We start from the raw sequence: 27,123 nt of genomic DNA, 5'->3' as shown, positions 1-27,123 counted from the left end.
GAACTAGTAACAAACTCTTACATCCTTTACATCGACGACACCAATCTGAGGAGACGAAAGATCAATACTGAATGTTCTCTCCCAGTATGGAACCAGCTGAAAGTGTGAAACAGAAAGCAGAAAGAGCCCAGTAATACTTTGTATCCTATTACAAAAATTAGTTCTTGGAGAAAAATTAAATCTAGGAAAAAAAGTCAAGATAAAGTTCTATTTTTATACCAGGGGGAAATTGTCTGGGTCAATCCAAATAATGCTGAGGTTGGGGTCATCAGTGTTGTCGCGGGCTACTTCCTTCAGGATTTCAAGAAATTCAAAACCATCTAAAAGAAGTTGACATGGATTTATCAGATCTCTTCATGTTATACTTATAGGTGTAAATAAATTATTTTTAAAAACACCTAAACCTAAAAACCAACCTGGATCATCCTCCTCAGCAAAAGCCACAATGTGCTCTCCATTAATATCATCTTCCTGTGATCACAAAAAGGTTGACAAAAGACGATGTTTCATAGTCACAAGATAGGTAAAGCATCTTAGCTGTAAGTAACAAACATATTGAGGTGTTTTATCAATCCTACCCAGATCTCATACATGCTGTGAGGTAGAAGCTTCCTCAAAGTGGGTCTAAAACAAAAAAACAAAAAATTGAGGACCTCACCTTTTCCTGTAATCATTTCTTAAATAGGTTAATATCTAACACCTTAATGCAATTGCATTATTGGTATAGTTAATTTTACATGACTTGAATTGTGCAATAATGTGATCCCTCAGAACCCCACCTGTCATGCTGTTCGATGTATTCAACAAGCTCAGACTCAATGTAAGGCTTTCCTGGAATGGTGACAGGATCCTCCATGAATGGTTCATAGAAATCCACTTCATTGACCTTTAGTTTTAGCTTTTTGGCAATCTGGAAAAGAAAAATAAATTCAGTCTGCAAAAATCTGTCGGGCTCTCTTTTTGGCATCACGACAATCATCTTACTGATGTAAAATAATGTCATTGCCTAGACATTAAGTAAATTCTATATTTAGTATATTTTAACTATATTTATTTAAAACAACCTTATCAGCACCAAAAACCTTGAGAGTATTTCTTATAACTCTGATTTATCGGTGAAACCTATGCCTAGTTTTTGCTAATGCTTGGTTCTACTGCAGGCTGCTCTCATTTCTATTCCATGTCCCATGTTAGCGTTAGCTGCAAGTAATCTGGGGTTTGGCAATACAGCTGACTTTGAACTGTCTAATACAGTTTCCCTGGCTGGTATTTATTTAAAAAGTCCTGGCAAACCACCCTGACATAAAAATTCCCAATTGGCTAACTATTCTTCCTTTTTGTACAATTTGTAAATTAGATAGAATACCTCATTGTGAATGTATTGTATTACATTATCTTTTCTTAAACGTTTTTCAATTTTGAATTGTCTAAAATACCTTTGACCATGATACAAAAACACATCATTCAGTGCACAAATGAGGCATTTTAAATGTAAACCTTGGGGTCAAATGTTGCGAAGAATTTAACAAAAGGGTGAAACTCTTCAGCTGCATCGTCGTACTCTATAAAATCTGAAACAAAGAGAGGAAATACAAGTTATTACAATTTAAGTTATAAATAGGGATGCACAGATATCCATACTGGGCTTAATTCAACAGGCGTGTAAACACTTGTATTAGTAAATCAGCTTTGAAATAAATGGACCTGATTCTAGAATTATTTTCCATCTTACAACCAGTATTAATTTGCACACTGATATTTTAGCCAGTAAGGGGTGGTAATAATATCCTAAAATGAGGGCAAGCCCCGGGAAGACACAAAAGCAATGGTAACAATGGTAGTTGCAGTAGCATTTTAAGTATCAGTAGCAGCGATGGCGGCACCAGCTCACATATGAACTGTTGAGAAAACCTCATATCATGTCACAGACTCTGCATCATACTGACAACTCCAAAACAAAATCCTGCATAATGCACCATTATATATTTTATGCTCCGAACTTCCATATCAATGTGGTTTCTTTCCACCATAATTTTTCTTCAAAACTGTTTACATTTGATCACTGCTGCACTTTAAGAAATGGAAATGTCATGAAAGCTGTATATACTCTGTGTTAAAAAATGACAATAAAAGTTGTCTAAGTCAGCTTCACTCAATGACCAGTCATCACTTTAACAGTTCAGTCAGTCCTCTCAGATTGAGACAGGAACAAGCCTATGCACCACAAATGGGAGAGTCGGCGGTAGCCGTCCAAAGTTTCCATATGCAGCAGCCTGCGTGAAGAGGCAGGAGTCTGAGCCAGGTCAGGCAAACAGGTCTAAACAAGATGATTCCGAGATCAAGAAGTCCACAACCCGGCCAGAGGTTCTGATCCGAAACAGAAACAGAGAGTTTCCAGGAATCCACAGAGCGTTTTGGGCAGGTTCAGGGTTCCATTAGTTCAGCAGAAAGGTCAGGCAGACAAGCTCAGTTTGAAACAGGCGGGCTCAGGAGTTGAGAGGCAGAAACATTACATGACATCAGGAAAACTTCAGAACTTTAAGTATCCAGACTGTTGAGGGGAAATGTCAGTTGTGTGGAGGTATTTTTTTGCATGAACAGGTGCCAAAAGAAGCAGCCCCTGCAGATCAGTTCCCCTGTTTAGCTTAACATCCAGACTGGTTTGTCGATCAAGAGAACCGCAAGTTCGTACTATTCAGCAAAGTTATTAACACAAGCAAAAAAAAAAAGCATCCAATCTGTGCTGGATCCAAGGTAAAAATCAATCTTCGTCTACTGAACATATCAGGAAATATGATAAGAACTCTTTGTTATAACTTAGCTTTTAATTTATTTAATATTCCAATCAGTACAACGTGTTGGTGAATGCTAGAATCTCAATATTGTACAAGTACTTTGGTTGGAAAAATCTAGTATCAGTGCAGAAAAAAAAAAATTTCAGATCATTTCTAATTGATGAAGTATTGAACTTACGGGGAGATCTTTCACTTTTAAAGTAGCCAACCAGTTTGATGACATCATCCATGTTATAGAAACCCTTCAGCTCTCGGTCGTTGTCAATGATCTCAACAGGGTCTTCAATCACCTAACAGGAGACAAAAAATCAGAAGCATCTCTTGCAGTTTCTAATTATTATTGGTCCATCTTTTGCAAATATGTGATTAGCCACAGTTCTGGGTGGCTCTCCACCAACATTACTTACATCATATAGGAACTCAACGATGGTGTCTGCAGCCAGCTCTCCATCGTACTCTATTATCTCATTGTCCGCAAAGATATAGATGCTTTCAACTTCATCTAGACCTGGTGAGAAAAGGAAGTTTTATCTGCAAAAAAAATTACATATTAAAGATTCATATACAAGACTACACAATTTTTTGTTTACACAGCAAATGAAGTTCTTAATGTGATCTAGCCCTTCCTCATAGCTCTCAGTGTCCTCTTCTCTTTTGCTCAACTCACTGAACTGCTGATTTAGGGCAGGGAAATATTTATTTTCTATGGCTGTACTTTGCTTTTATTTCTTAGAAACTTTATTGCTCTGCTAATTCAACATTTTTCTATAGTTTTTGCCATGGAAAGATCAAAATATAACCCTTCCCTAGGTTTCACATAGGGACATGATATCATGACTTTAAAATCTCCTGGAATTTTGAAGAGTTCATAATGCTATGATTAGAGATTCTTTTTTTTTAAAAAGGCAACCCCCAGAGCACCACATATCCTTGATAATGTTTTTAACTGCAGTAAGGGGATTCCTAAGTTTTCCTAGAGATTTTGTAAAAAGAGAATTTAAGAGAAGTTATGTGTGTTTTAGTTTATTCTGGAATTAAGGATTTTTTTCTGTTAGCTATTTGTAGAGAAACCAGTCACTTCGTCACACAATAATCAATACCCTCTAAACATTGTTGCTGACATTGTGAACAAACAGCTAATTTTTTTTCCACCAACCATCAAACATGGTTGTTGGACAGTTTCAAATGCAACTTTTATTTTAGCTTGAGTTTTCCAGAACTGCCGTTTTGTTTGGCACGCTTTAAACTATGGCTGAAACAATTAATCGGATTAGTCATGATTAATTGATTATTAAAATATTCGTTAACTAATTTAGTAATCAAATAATCATTAACTGGAGTATAGAGACTGTAAAATACACCTTTAGCTGACAGAGCAGCCCACTTGGAGCAGTAATTAATTATATCAAAATTGCAAAAATATGTTAACATTTTTCATTTATGTTAAAAGAATAATTGTGTCTGTCAATTTCCGGCACTCTTTAAGTGGAAATGTTGTAGTTTCACCTGGTTTAATTTCATAAAGAATCTTTAAGGATTATATCCGATTATAAATCAATGTATCAACAAAATAATCAACATATTAAGTGATTTGCAAAATGATCGTTAGTTGCAGCCCTACTTTAAAACCCTAAAACTATCATTGCAACAAAAAACATTATACAACATTACATTTCTTTAAATGCACCCCAGCCCAAAACCAAATATATGAATTAGCTTTTTTGCTGAGGAACAAAAACAGTGTTTGGACTTTTCTACTCCTTGCTCACTCTATTTAATTTATTTTATTTTTTTTGTAAATATGGGTCACATTAGCTGACTGACAGTGTCTTATACTTTTTAAACACTTGAGGTCGCTGCTTGTTCATAAAACATTTGGGGTTACCTGCATATCACCTTTTACAGAATTGTAAAAAATAAAAACTTGCCAATATTCTGTTAAATTTGGTTTTAAGTGTTTATATTTGTATTTAATTAAGCAAGAGTATGTGCTGTATGAACTGTCAAAACTATTCATATCCTTTGATGTTTTTCACATTTTGAACATCCTGCTCATGTCTTTATTGTATATCTTCAATCTTTAATAGAAAAACGAATCTAGATCTATCTTTGTTGCAGGATGTTAATACGTCTTTAAAGTGTGACAGGCAAAATGCATATAACCAACCGTTTACTTTTCTTTGGCAGGACCTGATTCTGTGTTTTAATGGTGCTGGTCTGCTTTGTCAATTAGGTTGAGTAAGAGAAGTTGATCAATCTGCCTCAGATCTTAAAAGCTGACTGAAGACTTCTATAAGATCTCTCTTGACACCACTGGAGTATTTCTTAAAACTGTCTTAGTTTGCAAGCATATCTTAGGTAGCCAAGTCTGGCTTATTTCGTTGTCATCTGGGTTTCATAAAGCCGATTCTCAGAGTTTTAATTTGGTTACCACTGCAACTTATGCACAGAGCTTGGCCTGATTGGGTTCAGGTTTAGAGCTGATTAGAGCTCTTTCCGAACAGCTCAAATTGTATTTCCTACCGCTTGTCCCTGGCTCCTATTAGTTCTGTAACTGTGAGGTCGCCAGTAAGAATATTATCCAGGGCAGAAAAGGAACTCTTTACTGCTGTGCTGAATCCAGGCAGCCTATAAGCCTAAAGGCCGCAAATGTTTGAAGGGCATATAGACAATGCCACTCCTTCACATCCCCGCATCGTTGAACCCTCATGAACTCCATCCCTCCTCAGCCCATTTATTTTTCTGCACATAATCTTGACTCCGGGAATATATTAACATCTAACCTAGATCTACATTATTAAGCAGAACTACATTCAATGCAGTGGTCTTCTTTTCTCCATGTGAGTCTGTTCAGGTTAAAATGTTTTTAGACTTTTTCTGTCAGCAAAGATTAATTATAAAATATAATTGAACAAAACCTAATCTATTCAATAATTATGCAGAACATAACTTTTCAATGGCTTCAGTGTCAGTCTGCATTCAAACCACTATGCCCCACAATGAAGGTAGGGAAACTTGCCGGTCAACCAATGGAGAAAGCTGACATAGCTGATATGATGATCAATCTGATCTTGTATCGGTTTAATAAAATGATCTGGACAGTTTGCCTTCAGCAAGCATGAAGAAGTTTCTCAAAGAAAACACCATTTATGATGCTTTGCTAGTGTCAGGACTAAGCTCAAATGTGCAACAGCCAATGGGTAACTTCTAGAAATTCTGCTACTGACCAGAGTTGTTTGATGGAGCACTCAAGATAACAGCTGTACAGTTTTCTGAAACTGACAATCCTGGGGATTCCCTGGGATTCCTGAACTTATTTCAAGTACTGACCCATCCCTTATTCTGAAAGAGGGCCCTGCAGACTGAGGGAGGCTTACCAGTCCCTGTTCCACGGGCACACCAACTGACCCAAAGATGATGCTTTAACAAATTTTTAAAGATTTTCGTCTCAAGGGACGAAAATTCTCTCTCTTCTTCACCCCAGTCCTTTGGCAAGAGCAAGGCAAGGCAAATTTATTTGTATAGCACAATTCAGTACAAAGACAATGCAAAGTGCTTTACATGATTAAAATACAGGAAGATAAAACAGAATCAAAGCAAGTAGGAAAAAATAAAAAATAAATAAAATAAAATAAAAATTGCAGAAATAAAAAAAGAATATTAAAAACAGTTGGATTAAAGAAAACATGTTTTTGTTGAACTGTCTAACTAGAATAGTCGAAGGCAATCCTAAACAAATGTGTTTTTAGTCTTGATTTAAAGGAAATCAGGCTTTCCGCACTTTTACAGTTTTATGGAAGTTTGTTCCAGATAAGTGGAGCATAGAAACTAAATGCTGCTTCTCCATGTTTAGTTCTTTGCTCCCCATCTTCTTCTCTTTTGATATCTGTGTTATGTGTTGTGAGTCATTTACTAGAAAATAAATTATTTCTTTAACATTCTTTAATGTAGTGATATGAACTAACAAACAGAGGTGGGTTAATCTTTAAAGCAGGAAATAAGAGGAATTACAGTAAGAGACATTGTTTTCATGTTTTAGTTGGATGTTTCTACCAACAGGACTAGGAAGGTTTGATCTGGTGCTGCTAAATGTTTGTTTCAAAAAATTAAAAAGAAAACTTTTAGGGGAAGCAAAATATCCTTTTGGGATTTTTTGCGTTTTTATATTTTTTCAGTGTTGAAGGAAATTGTGGTTTAAAGCCATAGCTGTCAGACCGTGCTTTATATTTAAAAGCACATGATGTCACTGTTGGTCCATGAGCCTTCTGGGCGTCCATTTCTCCTTTTATAGGAACTCTAAAAGATAAGAAGGATCAACATCTGGGACTTAATTACATCTTAATTACATTGTTTGTAATATTTTTTTCTTTATTTTATGGAGCAATAGGATGAACAATATAACCCATCTGTCAAAAGTATATATACCCTTTGATGTGTTTCACATTTTGGCACGTTACCACCGCACATTTCTCTCCATTTTATAGCCAGTTTTTCATAGAAAGGAAAGTAATGTTGAAGGAAAGTAATAAATGTTTAAGGTGTGGTAGGCAAATGTTATCCAACAACCCTTTACATTTGTACCCTTTAATCATATTTAGTTATACTAAATACCATAAAAATCACCTGATTAGTAAATACAGTCGATCCATCTGCAATTTAATGTCACTTTAAGTAACATTAAACTAAACCAACTGTTCTTTAGGTGGCCTTGAAATTTGTCAGAGAAAAGCAAATACGAAAGAAGAGCAGCCAAGGTCCCCTACAACTTTGGGAAATCTGCAGATATCCATCGCAAAGGTAGGAAAACATATTTTTTAGTACTATTAGCTTTTGATGGATGAGTTACAATATTTAAAAAAAATGATATAAGAGGTCCTCTCTGCATTTCGCCACAAATCATGCAAGAGACACTAGAAAGATGTAAAAGAAGGTCTTCTGGTATGTAAGAGGATTTTTTATGGTTTTAAAAATAAGATCCTCAACACATAATTTCCACCACCAAGTACTGTATAGTGGCAGCATTACTTTACAAGACATTTTCAAGACAATTTACATACCTCATGTTTAAGATTTTTATAAGCAGTCTTCCTAAAATTCATACCTAGCTTCTTGGCAACAGCAGATGCCTTCTTCTCATCCACCAGGCCGAATCCGATCTCTTCATCTTCAAACCCATCCAGAACTTGAGCTGCAAGCTAGACGAAGGGATAGTGGCACAAAAACAGGTGGGCGAAATCCAGAATCAGACCAATGTACTTTATCCAAAAAAAGCTGATTCAACCAACTCAATTTTTGCAGAATTTAAACGTTTAAGGTATCTTGATGTAGACATTGCAGCATTGGAAGATGAATATACAACATAAGGCACAACAAGCCCAGCAAAAGCTTAACTGTATCAAGACATACTGTGCCAACATGCCTTATTTTGCTATTCGCAGACTGTCTTTAAAAGCATTTCTTATGGTCATTCAAACTCATCCATTCTTTTGGTACAAATCTGATTACTGTTCAATAGACTTAATAGAGTCATCACCATGAATCCATTCCATCAATTTTTGTTTTAAAGATACCCAGGCACTCATTTCCCTTTTGTGAACAGTGAAAAAAAAACAACACATAGTTGCAACTCTCAGTTAAAGTGTTTTACAGGTCAGCATAGCTTCTGGCTAGGCTGCTGTTCTACAAACAAAATGCCTACTTTTTTACTGAAACATAATATAACCTGCCTGATTCTGTACCAGGTTCAAATAATGAGCAGGACAAATTCCTGGAGTCTTCTGACAAACTGCCAACCTTCTAGTAATGTGACACCAGGCCTGTCACTGAGCCTGTATTTGCCAGAAAGCAAAGCTGCATATTCATTTTGATTATATCCTATAGGAACGTGCTTTCTCTGCATCTGCTGCTTGGTCAAATCCTGGAGGCAGATTTGGATCTACAGTCATGTCTATTTTTTGTGATCTTAATGCTTGGCCGTTAATTACCTGGCTCAAGCCAAAAAGGGTTGTGGTCTTGTTGCTGATGATTGTTAATCTTTGAAACCTTGCCTCTGTCAATGTTTGCAAACTTGCTTTATCATGTACTTTTATCTTTTTCATCATCTGTTTTCTGTTTGGATGTTGCCCAAAAGATCCTCAAAAGATAGGTTTACCTATCTACTATCTACTACTCGACAAATTTTTTTTTTACATTATTATTATTGTTTTTTCCGATGATTGCCCCCTCTTTGAGCTCCACTCCCCATTTACTGAACCATAAACATGCTTTTGAGCTTCTTTGAGATTTGTTTCAGTTGTGGTATAGACTGCCTCTTAACCTTTTCTAAAGATCCATCTCTCGGAAGTCCAGCTAATGGTTGGAGCATACTGCTATGGTCTGTGGGCTTGACAATGCCCACATTGTGTATAAATATTTATAGAAATATATGTATATAAAGATTTATAGAAATCTAGGAAGGCATTGTTAATACCCTCCGGATCCTGTAATATATTAACAATTGAGTCTGTAAATGCAAATATAGTCGTTTTTTTCTTTGTTTATTGTCCTGAGAAACTAACGTTACGTTTCCCCACTTTAAAACGAAACAAACATGGTCGCTCACCCTGCTGATCAGCTCTCTTCACTGCCATCGAAGGCTCCAGCGTGTTTTCTTTTCAGGTGCTGCATCATAACAGTGGTGCTCCCGCGCCATGTTAATTTGTTTTTAGAAAAGTTGCATGTTACGACTTTTTTCGCTTTACAAAGCGCAGGCTATTTTAATTATTGTGATCAATTTGCGCCTTCAATCTCAGCGCATGCGCGCTTCATTTGCAGTCTGGACGCTGAGGGTAAACATCCTCTGACTGCAGCGCTGAGAGGGACTCCTGCGGGAGCGGGGTTGGGATGGGGGAGGCGCCCCACGGCAATGACGACGTGTCTACAGCTGAAGTTCAGCAAGAATTAAAAAGCATGCCAAATAATAAAGCGCCAGGTCCAGACGGGTTCCCCACTGAGTTCTATAAAGAGTTCTGGGACATTCTGGCCCCAACGTTCCATAGAATGCTACAGGAAACTCAAGATAATGGCAAATTTCCAGTTAATATGAATTCTGCCACCATTAGTCTCCTGCTTAAGCCAGGCAAAGATCCTATGTTTCCGACCAGCTATTGTCCCATATCCTTAATTAATGTGGATATTAAGATAATCTGTAAAGCTTTAGCAAAACGATTAGATAAAGTCACTCCTCTCATAATCCACCTAGATTAAACTGGTTTCATTAATGGAAGGCAGTCAGCTGCTAACACACACAGACTGCTTAATTTAATACATTTTTCCTGCAGTAAAAATCTTAAATCCTATATATTGGCTTTAGATGCAGAAAAAGCATTTGATAGCGTAAACTGGAAATTTTTATGTGCTACTCTACATTAATTTGGCTTTGGCAATTCCTTTATAAATTGGTAAAAAATATTATACAGCTTCCCAACAGCCTGTGTCAGGACAAATAATCAAACATCTTCCAGCTTTTGTCTCCAGAGGGGCACCAGGCAGGGATGCCCGCTCTCCCCTTCACTTTTTGCTATTTTCTTTGAGCCTCTAACTGCTACAATCAGACAAACTAATGTGGTTAAAGGTATAAAAGGCATGAAAATAGAGCATAAAATTAGTCTTTATGCAGATGATGTATTACTTTATCCCCAGCACTCAAACACTTGCCTCTCTCAAGTGATTAGATTACTAGAATCTTTCTTAAGAGTCTCAGAATACTCTATAAATTGGTCTAAATCTATAGTACTACCAATTAATTGCTCTCCACAGAATCCCACAGGTCTACAATTGCAATCAGGAATTATCAAATATTTGGGAAGTACTGTGTCATCTAAATTGGCTGAGTTACCAAAACTCAACCACACCCCTCTTTAAAATAAATAAAATAGAAGAGGACCTAGAGAGATGGAAATCGCTTTCAATCTCCCTTATAGGTAGAGAAGCCTCAATTAAAATGACGGTCTTACCCAGAATTAACTACCTATTTAATGATCCCAAATAAACCATCATCTGACTGCTTTAAATCTCTATATTCTTCCATCTCTAAATTGCTTTGGAAGGACAAACCCCCTTGTATCAGCCTAAAGACACTACAGAAAACTAAAGACAGAAGGGGACTAGATTTACCTTACATCCCAAACTACTATTTAGCAAAAAGATTACAGTACATCTCAAAATGGATAAAACCTTAGATGAGCCCAGGATAGACACAGAACAGGAAATATGCAGTAATATCATGACTTCAGATTTGGCGTTTATTAGGTCTAATATCAAGCGGCACTCATGTTTTAAAAATATTAACATCAGCTCATCCCTGACAGCATGGTGGGAATTTCTTAAAATAACGAAGTCATCACTTATCCTGTGCAGTCATACACCCAGGAATAACCCTGACATTCTACTAAAAAGTAATATGATAAACTTTCCATACTGGAAGAATAAAGGTATTTCATATCTGGGTCATTTATTTAAAGGTACAGAGTTTATCACATTTGCTAGATTAAATTTTCAATATGGCATTAACAAAAATAAATTCTTAATATATGAGCAAATTAAAGCTATAATTAGAAATAAATTTAAGCATATTGATGGAGGTTTACAAATTCCAACTAATATATCAGAGTTTCTAGATTTAAACCATCCTGAACTACTGTCTAAATTATACAGGACACTGACTAAACTGGATGATACAATATCTCTTCCTATTACTAAATGGGAGGAGGATTTATCAGTCAGCTTTCAACAAAACATCTGGGCTCAGATAAGTCTTAGAACTTTTAACATGACTAGAAACCCCAATTTACAATAAATACATTACAAAATCCTCCACAGAGTGCACTATACAATTCAAAGATTTTTCAAGATGTCCACATCTGTCCACAGTGCACAGGCAATCATCTTGATAATTATATTCACGCGTTATGGTTATGCAAGCTGGTTCAGAGGTTCTGGGTACAGGTCTGTAAGGACCTATCACTGTGCCCGGGTTGTAAAATCTCACTTTCTCCTTCAGTTTGCTTGCTGGGTGACTTTGAGGGAAGCTCTATGGAAAAAAAATCAGTTTGCATGGCTTTCACTGCGTTATGCAAAGAAAACTATCCTCATGAATTGGAAAAGTAAGGATAAACTCAGCATCAATCAGTACAGAGATCTGTTGTTGGATCATAATAATCTTGAGACAGCAACTGCATCCCCATCAGACCGATCTCTCTGGGCTCCTTTGATCGGCTCCATCACTTAGTGTAGTGGGGGGCTGTGGGGCGCGTCCTACGGGGTGCAGGGGATGGTTCGGGGATTGTTGGGTCCTGGAGGGCTCGGGGGGGTGCCCGGATTGGGGTGCCTGGCGGGCCTCGCCCTGGGGTCTATTGCCCCCATCGGGGCGGGCCTGGGACACCTCCGGGGGTCCTTCGGCAGCCGCATGTGGTGCTCTTGGGGGGTTGTGTGGTGGCGGAAGTGGGCTACTGGCCTGGTAGCTGTGCTGCTGCTGGGTGGGTCCGGGGTGGGTCCAGGTTTCTGGGAACCCTGGGGCACGTTGCCCTCTGGAGGGGGCCCCGTGTTCTGTGGGGAGTGCTGCTTGGGGTCTGGGCTGGTGTACACCCGGCTGTCTGGCCCTGCCGCGGCCTCTGGTCTGCTGGGGTGCCTCAGGGCCTGTTGGGCTGGGGGGGCATGGACATTAACACCTCTGGCAGATGCATACCCCTTCAAGGGTTTGTACTCTGCTAGTGGGGGAAGGGGAGGGAGGGGGTGTGGGAATGATCTAGGCCTGGATGTCTTTTGTTGCTTGTGTGTCAGTGGGGGAGCTGGCTCCCTGGGAGTGCAGTAAGCACCCCAGTCCTTTGCTCCCCATCCTCGAAATCCTCCCTCTGCCTGCTCCATCACACTGCCACACATGTAGGTTTTTGGAGAGGGGGTTGTTACTGGAGGGCCCCACCTTCTGATGACGTCCCCCACCCCAATTTTATTTTGCATTTTAGACAATTCCATCTAAACATTTTCACAACACACATCTATGTAGGGCATTTTCTGGGGGGTGGGGGTCAAGGGCACTGGGGGGCTTATTTTACGGGCCTCACCAAGGTTGGCTCCCCCCATCCCCTCTCGCATTTAGACATTGTGGGTTCTGGGTTGTTGAATGGGGGGGTGCACTGGCACCACCGCCTATCTCCCAGAGGGGGGTGGACTGTGCTGAACACCCCCTTTTGGTACTCCCAGTTTTAATTACATCTGAGAGCAACACATAACAACACCACATTTGAGCAGGCGCAGGGAGGATTGGGGTCTTCTCACACCCCTGTTCTCCGGCTGCCACCTGGAGTCTGGGGCTTGGAGGAAGAGCAAGCCGCCTGGTCTGTGGTCTTGACGGGGGGCGGCTGCAGGGCCTGGGTGGCCTGACGGGGGTGGGGCTATCACTTCTGCTCTCTCCAAAGAAGGTCGGAAGGAGGGGCGTGTAGTGGCTGTTTGAAGTAGTTTGGGGGGGTGGGGGGGGGTTCTGGTTGGGTGGCCTGCGGGGAAGCTTTTGCTGGGGGTGGTCTGGTCCGGGTGTGGGGTGGGGGGCCGGGCTCGAAGCAGGAATGAAGGTTCACTTATTGGGTCATCCGATACTCCCGGGACCAACCACCGGTGCCGCTGGGTCTTTGGTCCTGGTATTATTGGATGTCAGTGTTATGTGTGAATGTGTGTCCGTGAATGCCCTCTCTCCCAAACCCATCTCAAGTCTCCGTTAAGTGCGGAGCCCATTCCCCTCATCCTGCTCTCCCTCCGCTGGCTGGCGTCGGGGCTCACCGGTGCACTGGTGAAGCTCGGGGTTTGGGGGTGGTTGCCCGGATGGCTGCTGGCTCAGTCCTGGCGGCCTCTCCGTGGGGCCCGGCCGGCCGGGGCCTTGCTGGGGCTCCTGTCTGGGGTTTGGGCGCCCCTGGGGCCTTGGATCCCTGGGGCCCAGGGCCAGATTCACCTCATGGTGGCTGGCTGCCGGCGGAGCCCGGGGACTCGTCCCCGCGGCTCTCCGGGGTGCCGGCATTGCGGTGGCTGTGGGACTTCCTCGGGGCTGTATCACCTCCTCCCTTGGTCTGATTTCCTGGGCTGGCCCCTCCTTGGTGCCTTCGCTCTTGGGGTCCCTTTGGATGTCTGGGCCTTTGGGTCTCCCGGCGCTGGACTCGTGGTATGACGATCCACAAATTACTGAGCGGTAAATACAATTTTTTTTGTAGAATTTCATATCACCCCTTGTTTCAGTTAGATGATGACAGCTCTCAGCCAGAGGTCATCCAGTCAGATCGAGCCAGTAACATCATCAATGACCCCTCACACCCCACCATGAACTGTTCTCCCTGCTGCCCTCTGGGAATTTGATGCAGGTCCACCAGATTTAGCAACAGCTTCTTCCTCATTGCCATCAGACAAATGAACTTATGAGAAAACTCTAAATTAAATCACTGACTCTGCATCTCAATACTACCAAACCAAAATAATACACACGTGCACCACATATAATTAATGTGTTGTTTTTCTCTCCCACAATGTTTATATTTAATCAGTGCTGCATTATATGGAATGGAAATGTTCTAAAAACTGTAAAAAACAAAATTTGTTGTGTATACACTCAGTATATATAAAATTGCAATAAAAGTTGTCTAAGTCTAAAGATCGTCCGTCCATTGAGTTGGTGTGTATGTGTAGCACCCAACCCAAGTAGTTAGGCATTAACTCTGTATTAATGTTATGGTACTACTATAGGTAGGGCCCTGGGTACGTTGCTTACAACTAATATTGTTAAACAGGAGAAATAATAAGAAATAGTCTTTTAACTGTATGTAGTTATTTAGAGTTTTTGATATTAACGCTGCCTCCACTTAGCAGGATTTATATATGCAACTCTGTATTTAAACCCACTAAGAATAATGAATTTATCTTTTAACCCCTTTCATCTTACTTTTGTTTATCCTTGAATGCAACCATTACTTTTAAATCTTGGTTAATAATTATGACACAACACAAATAAATTTAAATATATGGGTAAATTTTAGTAAAAACTTAAATTATGATTTGGGAAAAATAAATAAAAATAAAAGAGAAAATATTGAAAAGAAAATGTCCAAGTTTTTTTTTTTTAAGTGTCTCAGTACTGTTACACTACTACAAATGTCTTCACAGACTCAAAATAACAATAATTCAGAAAATTATATTCTATAAATTTCTTCCCTTTAACCAGTCCAGATACGTAACCTATCTGAGCTCAGATTCAATAAACTGTTGCAGGCGCGGATTCAGGCGGGGGCGCGGGGGGCGCGCGCACCCCCCTTTGGGATATGGCAAGCCAATTGGGCCCATAATCGTCCGTACAATAACGCGCAGTTCCAACCCGTATTTTACGCGAGCGCGCGTTTCCAGCCAGAACGCGCGGTGACGTAAAAAACGTGCGCTCGCGTAAAATACGGGTTGGAACTGCACGTTATTGTACGGACGATTATTGTTCCATTCGGCTTGCCATACCACAATGGCGTCGTTGCGATTACGAGGAGACCTGGAAGATTTAAGGCCGAACAAGAAAACCAGACAACCATCTCTTTTAAGATTCTGGTCCAGTCCAACAGAAGGGTAAGTAGAAACCAACTTTATCACTTTATTTTCTATAGGCTTATGTCTATAATCTAAATAACACAGATTGAAATGTTTATATCTGTAAATGTTTATTATATAATGATTACTAGAAAATGCTGATAATGAGAAAACATTATCAACATTGTTGATAAACAAGTTGTTTAAAGTTGCAAAGTAATGCAATTGTACGAATACTTTAACCAGTAACGGGAAAGTTATAAAAAATTGCAGTGTTTGATAAGTAATAAAAAGAGTGTACAATTAACAAAATTAAGCAACATTAGTTGCCATTGACATGCATACAATAGTTATTTTGTAGTATGTATTTTTGGGTCTAAACCTGTACCACATGTGTTGTACTGTTAAAAATAAGAATGGTATCCTTTATGAAAACATTACTAACTTTTATCGATTGGTAAGGATCCAAATCAATGAATGCTCTAAGCACATGCTTGGAGTCTAAGGGAGTCTTGTTAACGTTGTGATATGATAACTACAAATCTGGTGTTATTTGTTTTCAGTGCATTTAATATTTTACAATAAAAATACAATTTACTTTTAAGTAAATTCAGTTTTGTGCAACTAGTGATATGTGTTCAGTGAATTTAATAATTTACGATAAAAACACAACATTAGATTGTTTTGTGGCTCCTCCTGAGATTACAAGGTTCACCTGATCAATTATTTTCTTTTCCAGATGAACAACAAGGACCGTGTTTCGATGTAAAGACAACTGAAGAGCCGGCGCTCAACCAAGCGGATTTGCCCCAAACAACTTACGACATAGGTTAGTAATAGTTGTATATTTTTCAATGTCAAAACAATTACTTTTGTTTTTGTTTTACACAACTGACTTTTTTGCTTAATCTTGAAATCTTACATTTCATAATAATTATTTCACAATAAAGCAAGACTATACAAAAGCTTTATGTAAGCAGATTTACAACTCCACCAGCACCCATACAAAATTGACAATGTAAATATCAATGTTATTACAGATATATCAAAGGCCAAGGACCGGATTAGTGAAATGGACGACTCTGGAAAATTCCAGCTTCTTCAGACCAGAAAACCACCCAAATCTTTCAATTTCCCTGCCAGAGAATTTAAAGACAACCAAAGAGCCAGTGGGGTGACCAAAAGAACATGCCAGAGGGACTGGCTGGACAAGTATAACTTTTTAAAACCCATCTCTCTCTCTGAAATTCTAAAGATAACAAATATGAAGTGCTACCCAAACATTTATATGATTCTTCACCTTCTGTCAGTCATACCTTTTACCAGTGCTTCTGTGGAAAGTGCTAACTCGGGTCTTAAAGCAGTGAAAACTTTGCTGAGGTCAACAATGGGACAAGAAAGGTTTGTGGCTTTGCTACTTTTGTATGTGCACAAGTACATTCAGTTAGACATCAACAAAATCATAGACATATTTTGATGTTGCTATCTTCCAACCTTCTTCATTGTCACTATTTCCCTCTTCCATCCCACAAGAATCGCTTCCTGTTTCCTCACTACTCACGGCCCAGGACATTTCTCGACAAGCGGCTTCAAAACACGCACCATGCACCAAATAACCATCCAGCGTCTACCAAACCGGAAGCTCCCAAACGACACAGAAAAGTCTCAGCTTAGGTGGCTCCCGCAATACATCTGATTGGATATTCAGTTTACATCATCCAATGCGATAAGAGAAATTACAAGATTGACAACTTAACAAGTCAGGTTGTAAACAAGATTCAAGGCAAACGAACTTAAGGCAACATTAACATTAGTATTCAACAAATAAATTGACAAAAAAAACAAAAAACCTGTTGTTTGGATTTAAACTATTTATGAACACTTTTTAATAATTGATTAACTTTTATTTATTGTTATTTTAAACAGATTTTAAACGCATTTTAACTTGATTTTTAATATATTTAACCTAGTAGTCTGAAATAGATTTTTTTTTTTTTTAGACCAGGCTACATATGGGTCGACCAATCTGGTTCCATCCTTTAAAGTTAACTTCTTTCAATAACTCTCTTGGAACCCCAAAGTAAATAACCTTAACCTACATATTCACATAAAAAATAGATTTTCTATACACATAATTGTGTAGCCAGACTGACAGACTGGAGGCGTTTTGAGAAATGATTACAATGCAATGCCATCAGTTTCCAATATTTAACCTTTCAACAATATTCTGACAATGTTTTTCATACCTCCTTATAACTTTCACTCCACTGCATTTCAAAATTAGATATTGTACTTTTGAATCAACTACATTGGCAGGAAGCTAGTCTTTTTCATCGTTCCTTTGAAAATGATAAAAACAAAAAACAAATATGTTTTGGCTCAGCTGTTCATGTTTTTTTTTCTCTCAAAATACAAATAGCCAAAAAATATGTTTCTCACAAAGGGAGCCAATCACAGTTGTAAATCACAGCGTACGTCATTCTGGTTGACAGCACTGATCTCTATTTGTTCACTGGACGTAGAATAACGTTGCTTTTGGCTGTAAAAACAAGCAGTTTTCCGAATGTGAGAGGATGTTTCCCAGTCATTGGATGTACTAACCAAGAAAATCCATATATACGCCGATGTATCCTATGTTAGGTTTCTGTTTCTGTTATGTTTTTCTTTTGCTCCTTGATTTCTAGTGTTTAGTTTTCTTTTCACCATGTTTCTTTATTCTAGTTATTTGATTATTATTTTGTTGATGTTTTCTTATTAGTTCCTGTCTTCCAGCTTTTCATTTGTTATCCTCTGCTGCCCTCTTGTGTCCTCTTTCTCTTGCTCTGTTTTCTGTTCAGCTCTCACCTGTGTTCAATTCCCTCATCAGCCCTCTTCCTGTCTCTGTCCCCTTTAAAAGCCCTCCCTCTTCAGTTCCTATTTGCTGCTATCCTCGTCTTACATCTCATCAAACCTCTGGTCAGTTCTCTGTCGTCTTTCCTTGTCTCTTCCTGGTTTTTAGTTTTTGGTTTTTCCCTGATGTCTCCTAGATTCTGGTTCCTAAGATATTTCAGTTGGATTTTTGACTCCTGCCTCGTGAGATATTTTTGTTGGATTTTTGACTCCTGCTTCAGAACCAGAAAACCTATTAAATCACTTAAATTCATCTCAACCAACTCGTCTCTGCATTTGGGTCCTCTAACCAACACCACCGAAACGTGACATCCTATAGTATAGTATGTATCCTAACATAAGTCTTGCTATCTCAGACTGACTCGAAGAGACCGATTGAGTTGGCCATTAAGATTGAGTCAAATAGTAGAAAATAGAAATTAGAGTAAATTAAATGTCAATGTAGTATTTTTTTGATGAAATGGATGATGCTTTAGTTTTGGTAGTATTTAGTATGTTCTTAATTTCAAAAATCATGTGCTGAAATATATTGCATGGTATATTGAGAAAAAAAAACTTAGATAAAAAAAAACTTAGAGACTTACACAAACTTTTGTTGCCTTTTTTTATATACCGAGTATATACAGAGTGTCATTTTGTATATCAGATTCTTGTCGTAAATGAGCAAAAAGAAAAATATGAATTTAATGTTGCCTATTTTGCCAATTTGTGTGATTTTGCTAGTGTAGAAACTGAAGCTGTGGAGCTATTAAATTGGTTCATTAATTTAGGTCAATTTTAAAACCTGTCAGATTTATTGATTGATTGACTTTATTGAGTAGAGAAATGTACCGTTTACATTTGCTCAATAGTCAAAAAGAAGAAGATTTAAAAAGGAAGAAAAAGGTGCATGGGGTATATACAGTATATAAAGTGCTGATTGATCAATCTCTGTAAGCAAGAGAGACAAATTTGACAGTTAATCAAAAATATCTAAATATTCATTTATCAAGGACTACATTTATGTATTTATTTAATGTAAGCATATCAGATAACACTTAAATAGAGATCTTATCAGTTTTTAATTTATGAAATATGCGGCACATTTGGCTTTCCATACCTACTCCATTTGCATTTGATGCACCAAATGGTCTACATTAATATTAATTACCAAAATTCTTGAGAAAATAGTTGCCAAACAAGTGTGCAATCACTTACACACTAATTAACTTTTTGAAGAGTTTTAGTCTGGTTTTAGAGCTCATCATAGCACTGAAACAGCTCTGGTAAAAGTCACTAATGATATTCTCATGGCCTCAGATAATGGACTTAAATCTGTGCTTGTCCTGTTGGATCTCCGTGCTGCATTTGATACAGTTGACCATAATATTATTTTAGAAAGACTTGAATATATTGTTGGAATTAAAGGTACAGCATTAAACCGGTTTAAATTTTATCTATCTGATCGAATTCAGTTTGTTCACGTTAATGACAGATCTTGCACATGCTCAGAGGTTACCTGTGGAGTACCACAGGGATCAGTGCTAGGACCAATTCTCTTTACTTTATATATGCTCCCAATCAGTAGAATTATTAGACAGCATGGGATTAATTTTAACTTTTATGCTGATGATACCCAGCTATATCTGTCTATAAATCCAGTTGAGGCTAACCCAGAGTGCAAAATATGGGGGAGGTCCGGGGGGGCTCGACCCCCCCGTTTAACCCATGAGACCCCCTGAAAGCCTCAAAAGCAAAATTTAAAGGGGGTCTTAGGCTACGTTCACACTGCTACGTTCCCATATGTGACCTGTATCTGATCTTTTTATGACAGTCTGAACGACACAGATCGGATTTTTTCAAATGCGACCCAGGCCACTTGGATATGTGGTCCTGAATCCGATACGTATCTGATCTTTTCAAATGCGACCTGTGTCTGTACGGCCAGGTCGCATTCATCCGACCTACACCTCATTGATACTTGACAAATGTTACTAAACATTACTAATCTGCGTCCTACTAAGCGTAGATGGGAAAAACTAACAACCATGGTGGAAGATAACACAGAGAGCAGTCAATGGAGAGAAAGTGAGGTTGCTGACTTAATTTATATTTGGAAAGATAGCTCGATTCAGACCAAACTCGAAGGGTCTTACCGGAACCGGGGGAGGGTCTTTCTTTTTGATCTTCTTAAAAAGATTTCGTTCGTAATGTGCCTGCTCCTGTTGGAGAATAACTTAAAGAACGCAATATACGCTGCGGTATTACGAGTCATGTTTACTTCCGCAAACACTGAGGACGCTTGCTACATGTGACGTCATCGCGTCCTCGAGTGCGCATGCGGGACACTTCGGTTGAACGCTTTCAGTTCACACAGTAGATCACATACAAGTCGCATATACTTGGAAGTGTGAACGGACACGCAAAAAAATCTGATTTCACAAAAAAATCGGAATTGAGCATTAAGGCCTGCAGTGTGAACGTAGCCTTAGATTGTGTCAAAAAATGTATAAATACAATATTTTTTTGTCACTAATGGTCACTAAAATGTTTTTAAGCTCAACATGTCGAGTATTAAAATTCAAAACCTTTATTCACAAATATGTTCTGTTTTTTGCCAAGTGGAGCCAGCCAATCCTGCTCAAGTATGCAAATTAGCCATGTGCCTTTCTGCAGTTAATAACATGGGCAACGCGAAACAGATTGCGCAAAGACAGCAGGTCTTCACTCCTGTTTGTGGACCTCAACGGACCTCCTCTGGAAAAATTCTACCCAGTTCCATTCCTCAGAAACTGGATTAAGCAGGACATTTGCGTGCATGAAAGAGAGAGACAGACAGAGAGAAAGACAGACAGACAGACAGTCTGTGTGTGTTTGTGTGTGTGTTTTCATAGACTGACTGTTCAGGCTCTTGCCCGCTCCACCAAATTCACAGAAAGCTTCATCCACCAAGCTGTCAGGAAGCTGAGCCCCCCCTCAAAAAAAAAAAAAAAATCACTCTGGACAAACTGTCTCCTACACTACTATTATTACTATATTTATTTACTGTTATTTTGCACTGTTGTTTCACAAATACTATATCTTACATAATTGGTAATAATAATAATAATATTAATTATTATTATTATTATTTTGCCACTATCTGCCTTTTTGCACTAGCATAAGTATTGCATATTTTATATTATTGTACATTTTATATATTTATTGTGAAATTGAATGTTTAAATTTTAGTATTCGGTACTGATCTTATCTGTTGTCACTGTGCACTTTATCTGTTTCACCGTTGGTGAATGAGAAACATCCTCTCGAGTCCTTGTATGTCTGGTGAATGTGAAGAATTGACATTAAAGCTGACTTTTGTCATGATAGGCTTAATGGACTTAACCCACATGCAGAACACTTACTGGAGACAGAATAAAGTTTAACAATGTTTATTTAGGGAAAACAGAGTAAATCTGGACTGGTTCTGGTGCAGGTCCGGGACTGGTTTCACTTCTATCTGGAGAGATGAGAGTTTGATTAGCCAGGCAGTTAGATGGTTTGACGAGTGAGTAATTTCTGAATGTACCTTGAAGAGGTTCTGACAGATCCTTGAGATGGGGAACCGGTTGGGTCCAGAGATTGTGGAAGTAGCAGAGAGCTCAGCAGCAGCAGCGTCTAGCTTCTGGCTAGTGAGACTCTGACGTGGGTTTTGTTCCTAGCTCTTCCCTGAGAGCTGAGGGAGGAATCCAGACTGAGATCTTCAGGTTAAGCTTCCTAGCCCTTCTCTGAGAGCTGAAGGAGGAATCCAGACAGATCTTCAGGTTTAGCTTCCTAGCTCTTCCCTGAAAGCTGAAGGAGAAATCCAGACTGAGATCTTCAGGTTTAGCTTCCTAGCTCTTCCCTGAGAGCTGAAGGAGGAATCCAGACTGATGCTCTGTTCGAAAACCGAGGACGCATCCTTAGAAGACCGGATTCGAAGGCCGATTGCATCATAGCACGGCGCCGAGGTCTGGTCGGATTCCAAGAGTCCTCGTTATGCGGCCTTAAAATGCGTCCTTCTTTTTGCCCGATTTGAAGGACGGGTCTGATGTATCCTCGGTATTCTTGGATATCCCAGGATTCATTGCGAGACCAAGCAAGCTGTGATCAGAGTAAAGGTTACTTGGCGCCGAACAGTGGTGAAAATTGGAAGTTCGGTTTAATATAATACAAGTCATTTAATAGTTCCGTCTGAGATTAATGAAAAATTGTTGTTTTAATGGTTATTGAGTCAGATATGTGGCGGTAAAGTTTGATTTATCTAAAGGTTTTAATCTGTTACTGTGTAAATGGGTTTGGCTGTAATGTAAGGACAGATTCTAATATATCTGCAGGGTGGGGACTATAAATCTGATAGGATTTTTATCTTTTTATTGCTGTTTTGCACAATATGCTTATCTACGTATTTTTTGTTGTTGAATATTAGAGATTTTGCAGATATATTTTTTATAAATACATTGTTTAGATTTACTTATATCTTTCTACCCCTTTTATAGAACAGAAAATCCCTTTACTGTCCCACAATGGGCAAATTTACAGCAGCAGAAAGATTATTGAAAATGGTCACACAAATGTGGACCTTAGAAAAATGTATAAGAATAACATAATAGGGAAGAGTTAAAATATAAACAATACAATACTGTAAAGTCTTTTAACAATATAAAACTGGGGAATAAATTATGAGGTGCCCCCAGGGACATAAATCAGAATTAACTTGCATATACACATATTAAATTACACTCTTCCATATAATATACTGAAAACCTCACACAACACTAGTAAAAAGCTCTCACATAAACTAGTGAAAACATTTACCTCTTATATAATCTACTCAAAAGCTCTCATACAAAGTAATGAGAACTGTTCATATAAACTGGTGAAAAGCTTTACCTTTCATACACACTACTAGAAAGCTTTCATATACACTATTAAAAAGCTCTCATATACACTACTAGAACGCTCTCATATACACTATTAGAAAGCTCTCATATACACTATTAGAAAGCTCTCATATACACTATTAGAAAGCTCTCATATACACTACTAGAAAGCTCTCATATACACTATTAGAACGCTCTCATATACACTATTAGAAAGCTCTCATACACACTATTAGAAAGCTCTCATATACACTACTAGAAAGCTCTCATATACACTATTAGAACGCTCTCATATACACTATTAGAACGCTCTCATATACACTATTAGAACACTGTCATATACACTATTAGAACGCTCTCATATACACTATTAGAACGCTCTCATATACACTATTAGAAAGCTCTCATATACACTACTAGAATGCTCTCATATACACTATTAGAACGCTCTCATATACACTATTAGAAAGCTCTCATATACACTACTAGAATGCTCTCATATACACTATTAGAAAGCTCTCATATACACTATTAGAAAGCTCTCATATACACTACTAGAAAGCTCTCATATATACTATTAGAAAGCTCTCATATACACTACTAGAAAGCTCTCATATACACTATTAGAACGCTCTCATATACACTACTAGAAGGCTCTCATATACACTACTAGAACGCTCTCATACACACTACTAGAAAGCTCTCATATACACTATTAGAAAGCTCTCAAACACACTACTGGAAAGCTTTCATACACACTATTAGAAAGCTAAAATATATGGTCCCCCTCCTTTAATTTAGGCAAACATTGCTCAAATATCACCGAATCCAGATGGTTTGTTGTTGATGAAGAGAGGAATAAACACAGTTTAAGATTTGCAGCTAAATTAATTTGTTTCCATATTATGGAACTGCTATCAGGCACTTCCCATCATCTTATATCAGTAATAAAAAATTATAAATACAAATTTAGTATTTGGTGACTTGACTTTTATTTCTGTCAGGCTGAAGTTAAAAAACTTGGAAAGAGACTGATTCTCTTGGCGTTTAAAATAACAACACAAAACAGCATAAGAAAACCGCATGTATTTTTTCTTTATTTTACAATTTTGTAAACAACAGCGGCTGATTAAACTAAATGTCTCAACCTTGTATAATTTTACGACTTTTTATTTAACCTAGAAATGATCCGAAAAGCCTGGGAAATGATCAGATCCGCTTATGTGGCCGCAATGCGCGGCGCACTCCCGACACAGGTGGAACAGATTTTCACATGGGAACAGAATTTCGCACAACACCGGAAAAGGATCTCTGTTGAAGCAAAAACATAAAAAATAAAATAAATAATGCCCATGCTTCTGTGAGTTGTTTAGCGGATAGCTGAGCATGAATCAATAATTTTATTTGATACAATTTCGGCCGGAGATAGCACAAAATGTACGGAGCTAGCCAGAATGACCTCCGTTTAAAACAACTTCCGGTGTAATGACGGTCCTTCCTGTTTCACTGAAACACCTTCCGTTTCAACTGAAATCCGCTAATAGCTTTTCAGTAGTGTGTATGAGAGCTTTCTAGTAGCGTGTATGAGAGCCTTCTAGTGGTGTATATGAGAGCTTTCTAATAGTGTATATGAGAGCCTTCTAGTAGTGTATATGAGAGCTTTCTAATAGTGTATATGAGAGCCTTCTAGTAGTGTATATGAGAGCTTTCTAATAGTGTATATGAGAGCGTTCTAATAGTGTATATGAGAGCTTTCTAATAGTGTATATGAGAGCGTTCTAATAGTGTATATGAGAGCATTCTAGTAGTGTATATGAGAGCGTTCTAATAGTGTATATGAGAGCGTTCTAATAGTGTATATGAGAGCTTTCTAATAGTGTATATGAGAGCGTTCTAGTAGTGTATATGAGAGCATTCTAGTAGTGTGTATGAGAGCGTTCTAATAGTGTATATGAGAGCGTTCTAATAGTGTATATGAGAGCTTTCTAATAGTGTATATGAGAGCTTTCTAGTAGTGTATATGAGAGCTTTCTAATAGTGTATATGAGAGCTTTCTAATAGTGTATATGAGAGCTTTTTATTAGTGTATATGAAAGCTTTCTAGTAGTGTGTATGAAAGGTAAAGCTTTTCACCAGTTTATATGAACAGTTCTCACTACTTTGTATGAGAGCTGTTGAGTAGATTATATAAGAGGTAAATGTTTTCACTAGTGTATGTGAGAGCATTTTACTAGTGTTTGTGTGAGGTTTTCAGTATATTATATGGAAGAGTGTAATTTAATATGTGTATATGCAAGTTAATTCTGATTTATGTCCCTGGGGGCACCTCATAATAAATAACCAATATGCAGCTATGGACATTTTTACAGTAAGGGATATTTGAAAATAGCAGCAGCATCAGAGATGTGCAAAATGACAGCTGCATTTTATTTAACTGACTAAGGTTTCTATCATTACATTTGATTTTATTTGTTCCTGCTCCCGGCTGTTGGAACCTTTATTCCACTCTGGAGTGTTGTGAGTGTAGTCTTTGTTCACTTCAAAATAAAAAAGAAATAAATAAACAGTTTTGAAAACTTCGGTTTTCATTCTTTTCCTGCTTTGTGTGTCAACGTTCACGGTTGCTAAGCAACAGCGCATACAGCGGTAAAACCCACCGAAGGGTAGACCTGGTTGAATTCACAGCCAAAACTCTTCCGGTCTACTTATTTTCAAGGACTTGGAAGGATCCAGTCTAGGTAGACCGCGTCCTTGGAGGACACGTCCTAGGTTTTCGAACAGAGCCTGAGACTTTCAGGTTTGGCTTCCTTGGGCAGGCAGGCAGGTTTCCAGGTAAAGCTCATCCAGAGCTTCAGACTTCGGTCAGGCTTTCTGTGAGTAAAGAAAATAGAGGCAGGTTAGAATCCAGTTCCTCTCTAGAGTCTACTGAAATTCACTAGATAAACAGAGGCTTGGGTTTGCTAACCAAACTTGGTCAACACTCGGGCGTTGAAGGAAGGTCTGGCTGCTGCTTATGTAGGAAGGTCTCCTGATGAGTTGATGAGCTTCAGGTGTGCTGGAGGCTCCAGCCCAGGAGACCCACAGCGCTCTCTGCTGGAGACAGAAGGTAGATCTCCAGATCCCAACAGTAACCCCAGTCCTTAACAGAAAACAAATAACAGAAGAGGATCCTCGGCGCCCTCTGGTGGGCAAGCCTCAGGATCCCAACAGAGCCCCCCCTCAAGGGCGGATTCCAGACGCCCTCAGAACAGTCCATGAAAAAAAAAAAAAGGCAAAAACAAAAAAACAACCCACACAGGGCGGGCGGAGGGTGCACTAGGGCAAGGAGGGCCAGAAACAACAAAAACAGAGTCCAAAAAACAAAAAACAACCCACCCAGCATGGGTGGAGGGGGAAACAGGCCAGGAGGGCCAAAAACAAAAACCAGTCCAGAACAAAAAAAAACAATCCACTTAAGGTGGACAAAAGCAACAAAAGTCTCTGATGACTCCTAAGACAGAGTCTCAGGTGGCCGGCCGTGGGACAGGCAGCGAGGCAGAGTCTCAGGTGACCGGCCGTGGGACCGGCGGCGTGGCAGAGTCTCAGGTGGCTGACCGTGGGGTCGGCGGCGAGGCAGGGGTTCAGGTGGCCGACCGTGGGGTCGGCGGCGAGGCAGAGGTTCAGGTGGCCGGCCGAGGGGCCGAAGACGTGGCAGAGGTTCTGGAGGCCGGTCAAGGGTCCGGCAGCGGAGCAGAGTCTTAGGTGGCCGGCTGTGGGGCCGAAGACGTGGCAGAGGTTCTGGAGGCCGGCCGCGGGGCCGGAGGCGGAGCTGATGCTCTGGAGGTCGGCCGCGGGGCCAGAGGCGAAGCTAACGCTCTGGGGGAAGCAGCTTCTTAGGAGCATGACGCCCCACTTTCAGTAGGTAGCCCCAAGGGGTACCCCGTCCCTTCTTCAGCGGCTCTGGAACAGGCTCTGAAGTGGCCGCCGACTGCGGCTCT

The 27,123-nt window shown here is 39.2% G+C and overlaps 1 protein-coding gene and 1 long non-coding RNA gene across 2 annotated transcripts in view; one reads left to right on the top strand and one right to left on the bottom strand.

Moving 5' to 3' along the window:
* Positions 1-27,123, bottom strand: part of casq1b (calsequestrin 1b) — a 45,855-nt gene that overhangs the window by 3,706 nt on the left and 15,026 nt on the right. Inside the window, exons 2-10 of the mRNA XM_038272864.1 lie at positions 7,897-7,990; positions 3,203-3,303; positions 2,974-3,085; positions 1,498-1,571; positions 780-910; positions 579-624; positions 417-471; positions 220-320; positions 22-96 (exon numbers count right to left, since the gene is read on the bottom strand). Coding sequence (XP_038128792.1) covers positions 22-96; positions 220-320; positions 417-471; positions 579-624; positions 780-910; positions 1,498-1,571; positions 2,974-3,085; positions 3,203-3,303; positions 7,897-7,990 — 789 coding nt within the window. The remainder of the gene's footprint in view (positions 1-21; positions 97-219; positions 321-416; positions 472-578; positions 625-779; positions 911-1,497; positions 1,572-2,973; positions 3,086-3,202; positions 3,304-7,896; positions 7,991-27,123) is intronic.
* LOC119775020 lies at positions 16,089-16,526 on the top strand. The gene is made up of 2 exons (XR_005279602.1): positions 16,089-16,206; positions 16,418-16,526. It is a non-coding gene; the product is annotated as an uncharacterized LOC119775020 (long non-coding RNA).

This window comes from Cyprinodon tularosa, unplaced genomic scaffold, assembly GCF_016077235.1.
Source record: "Cyprinodon tularosa strain WSP-4 unplaced genomic scaffold, ASM1607723v1 ctg844, whole genome shotgun sequence".
Taxonomy (NCBI): Eukaryota; Metazoa; Chordata; class Actinopteri; order Cyprinodontiformes; family Cyprinodontidae; genus Cyprinodon; species Cyprinodon tularosa.
Note: the sequence above shows the minus strand (reverse complement) of the source record. Positions and strands in the feature narration are given on the sequence as shown.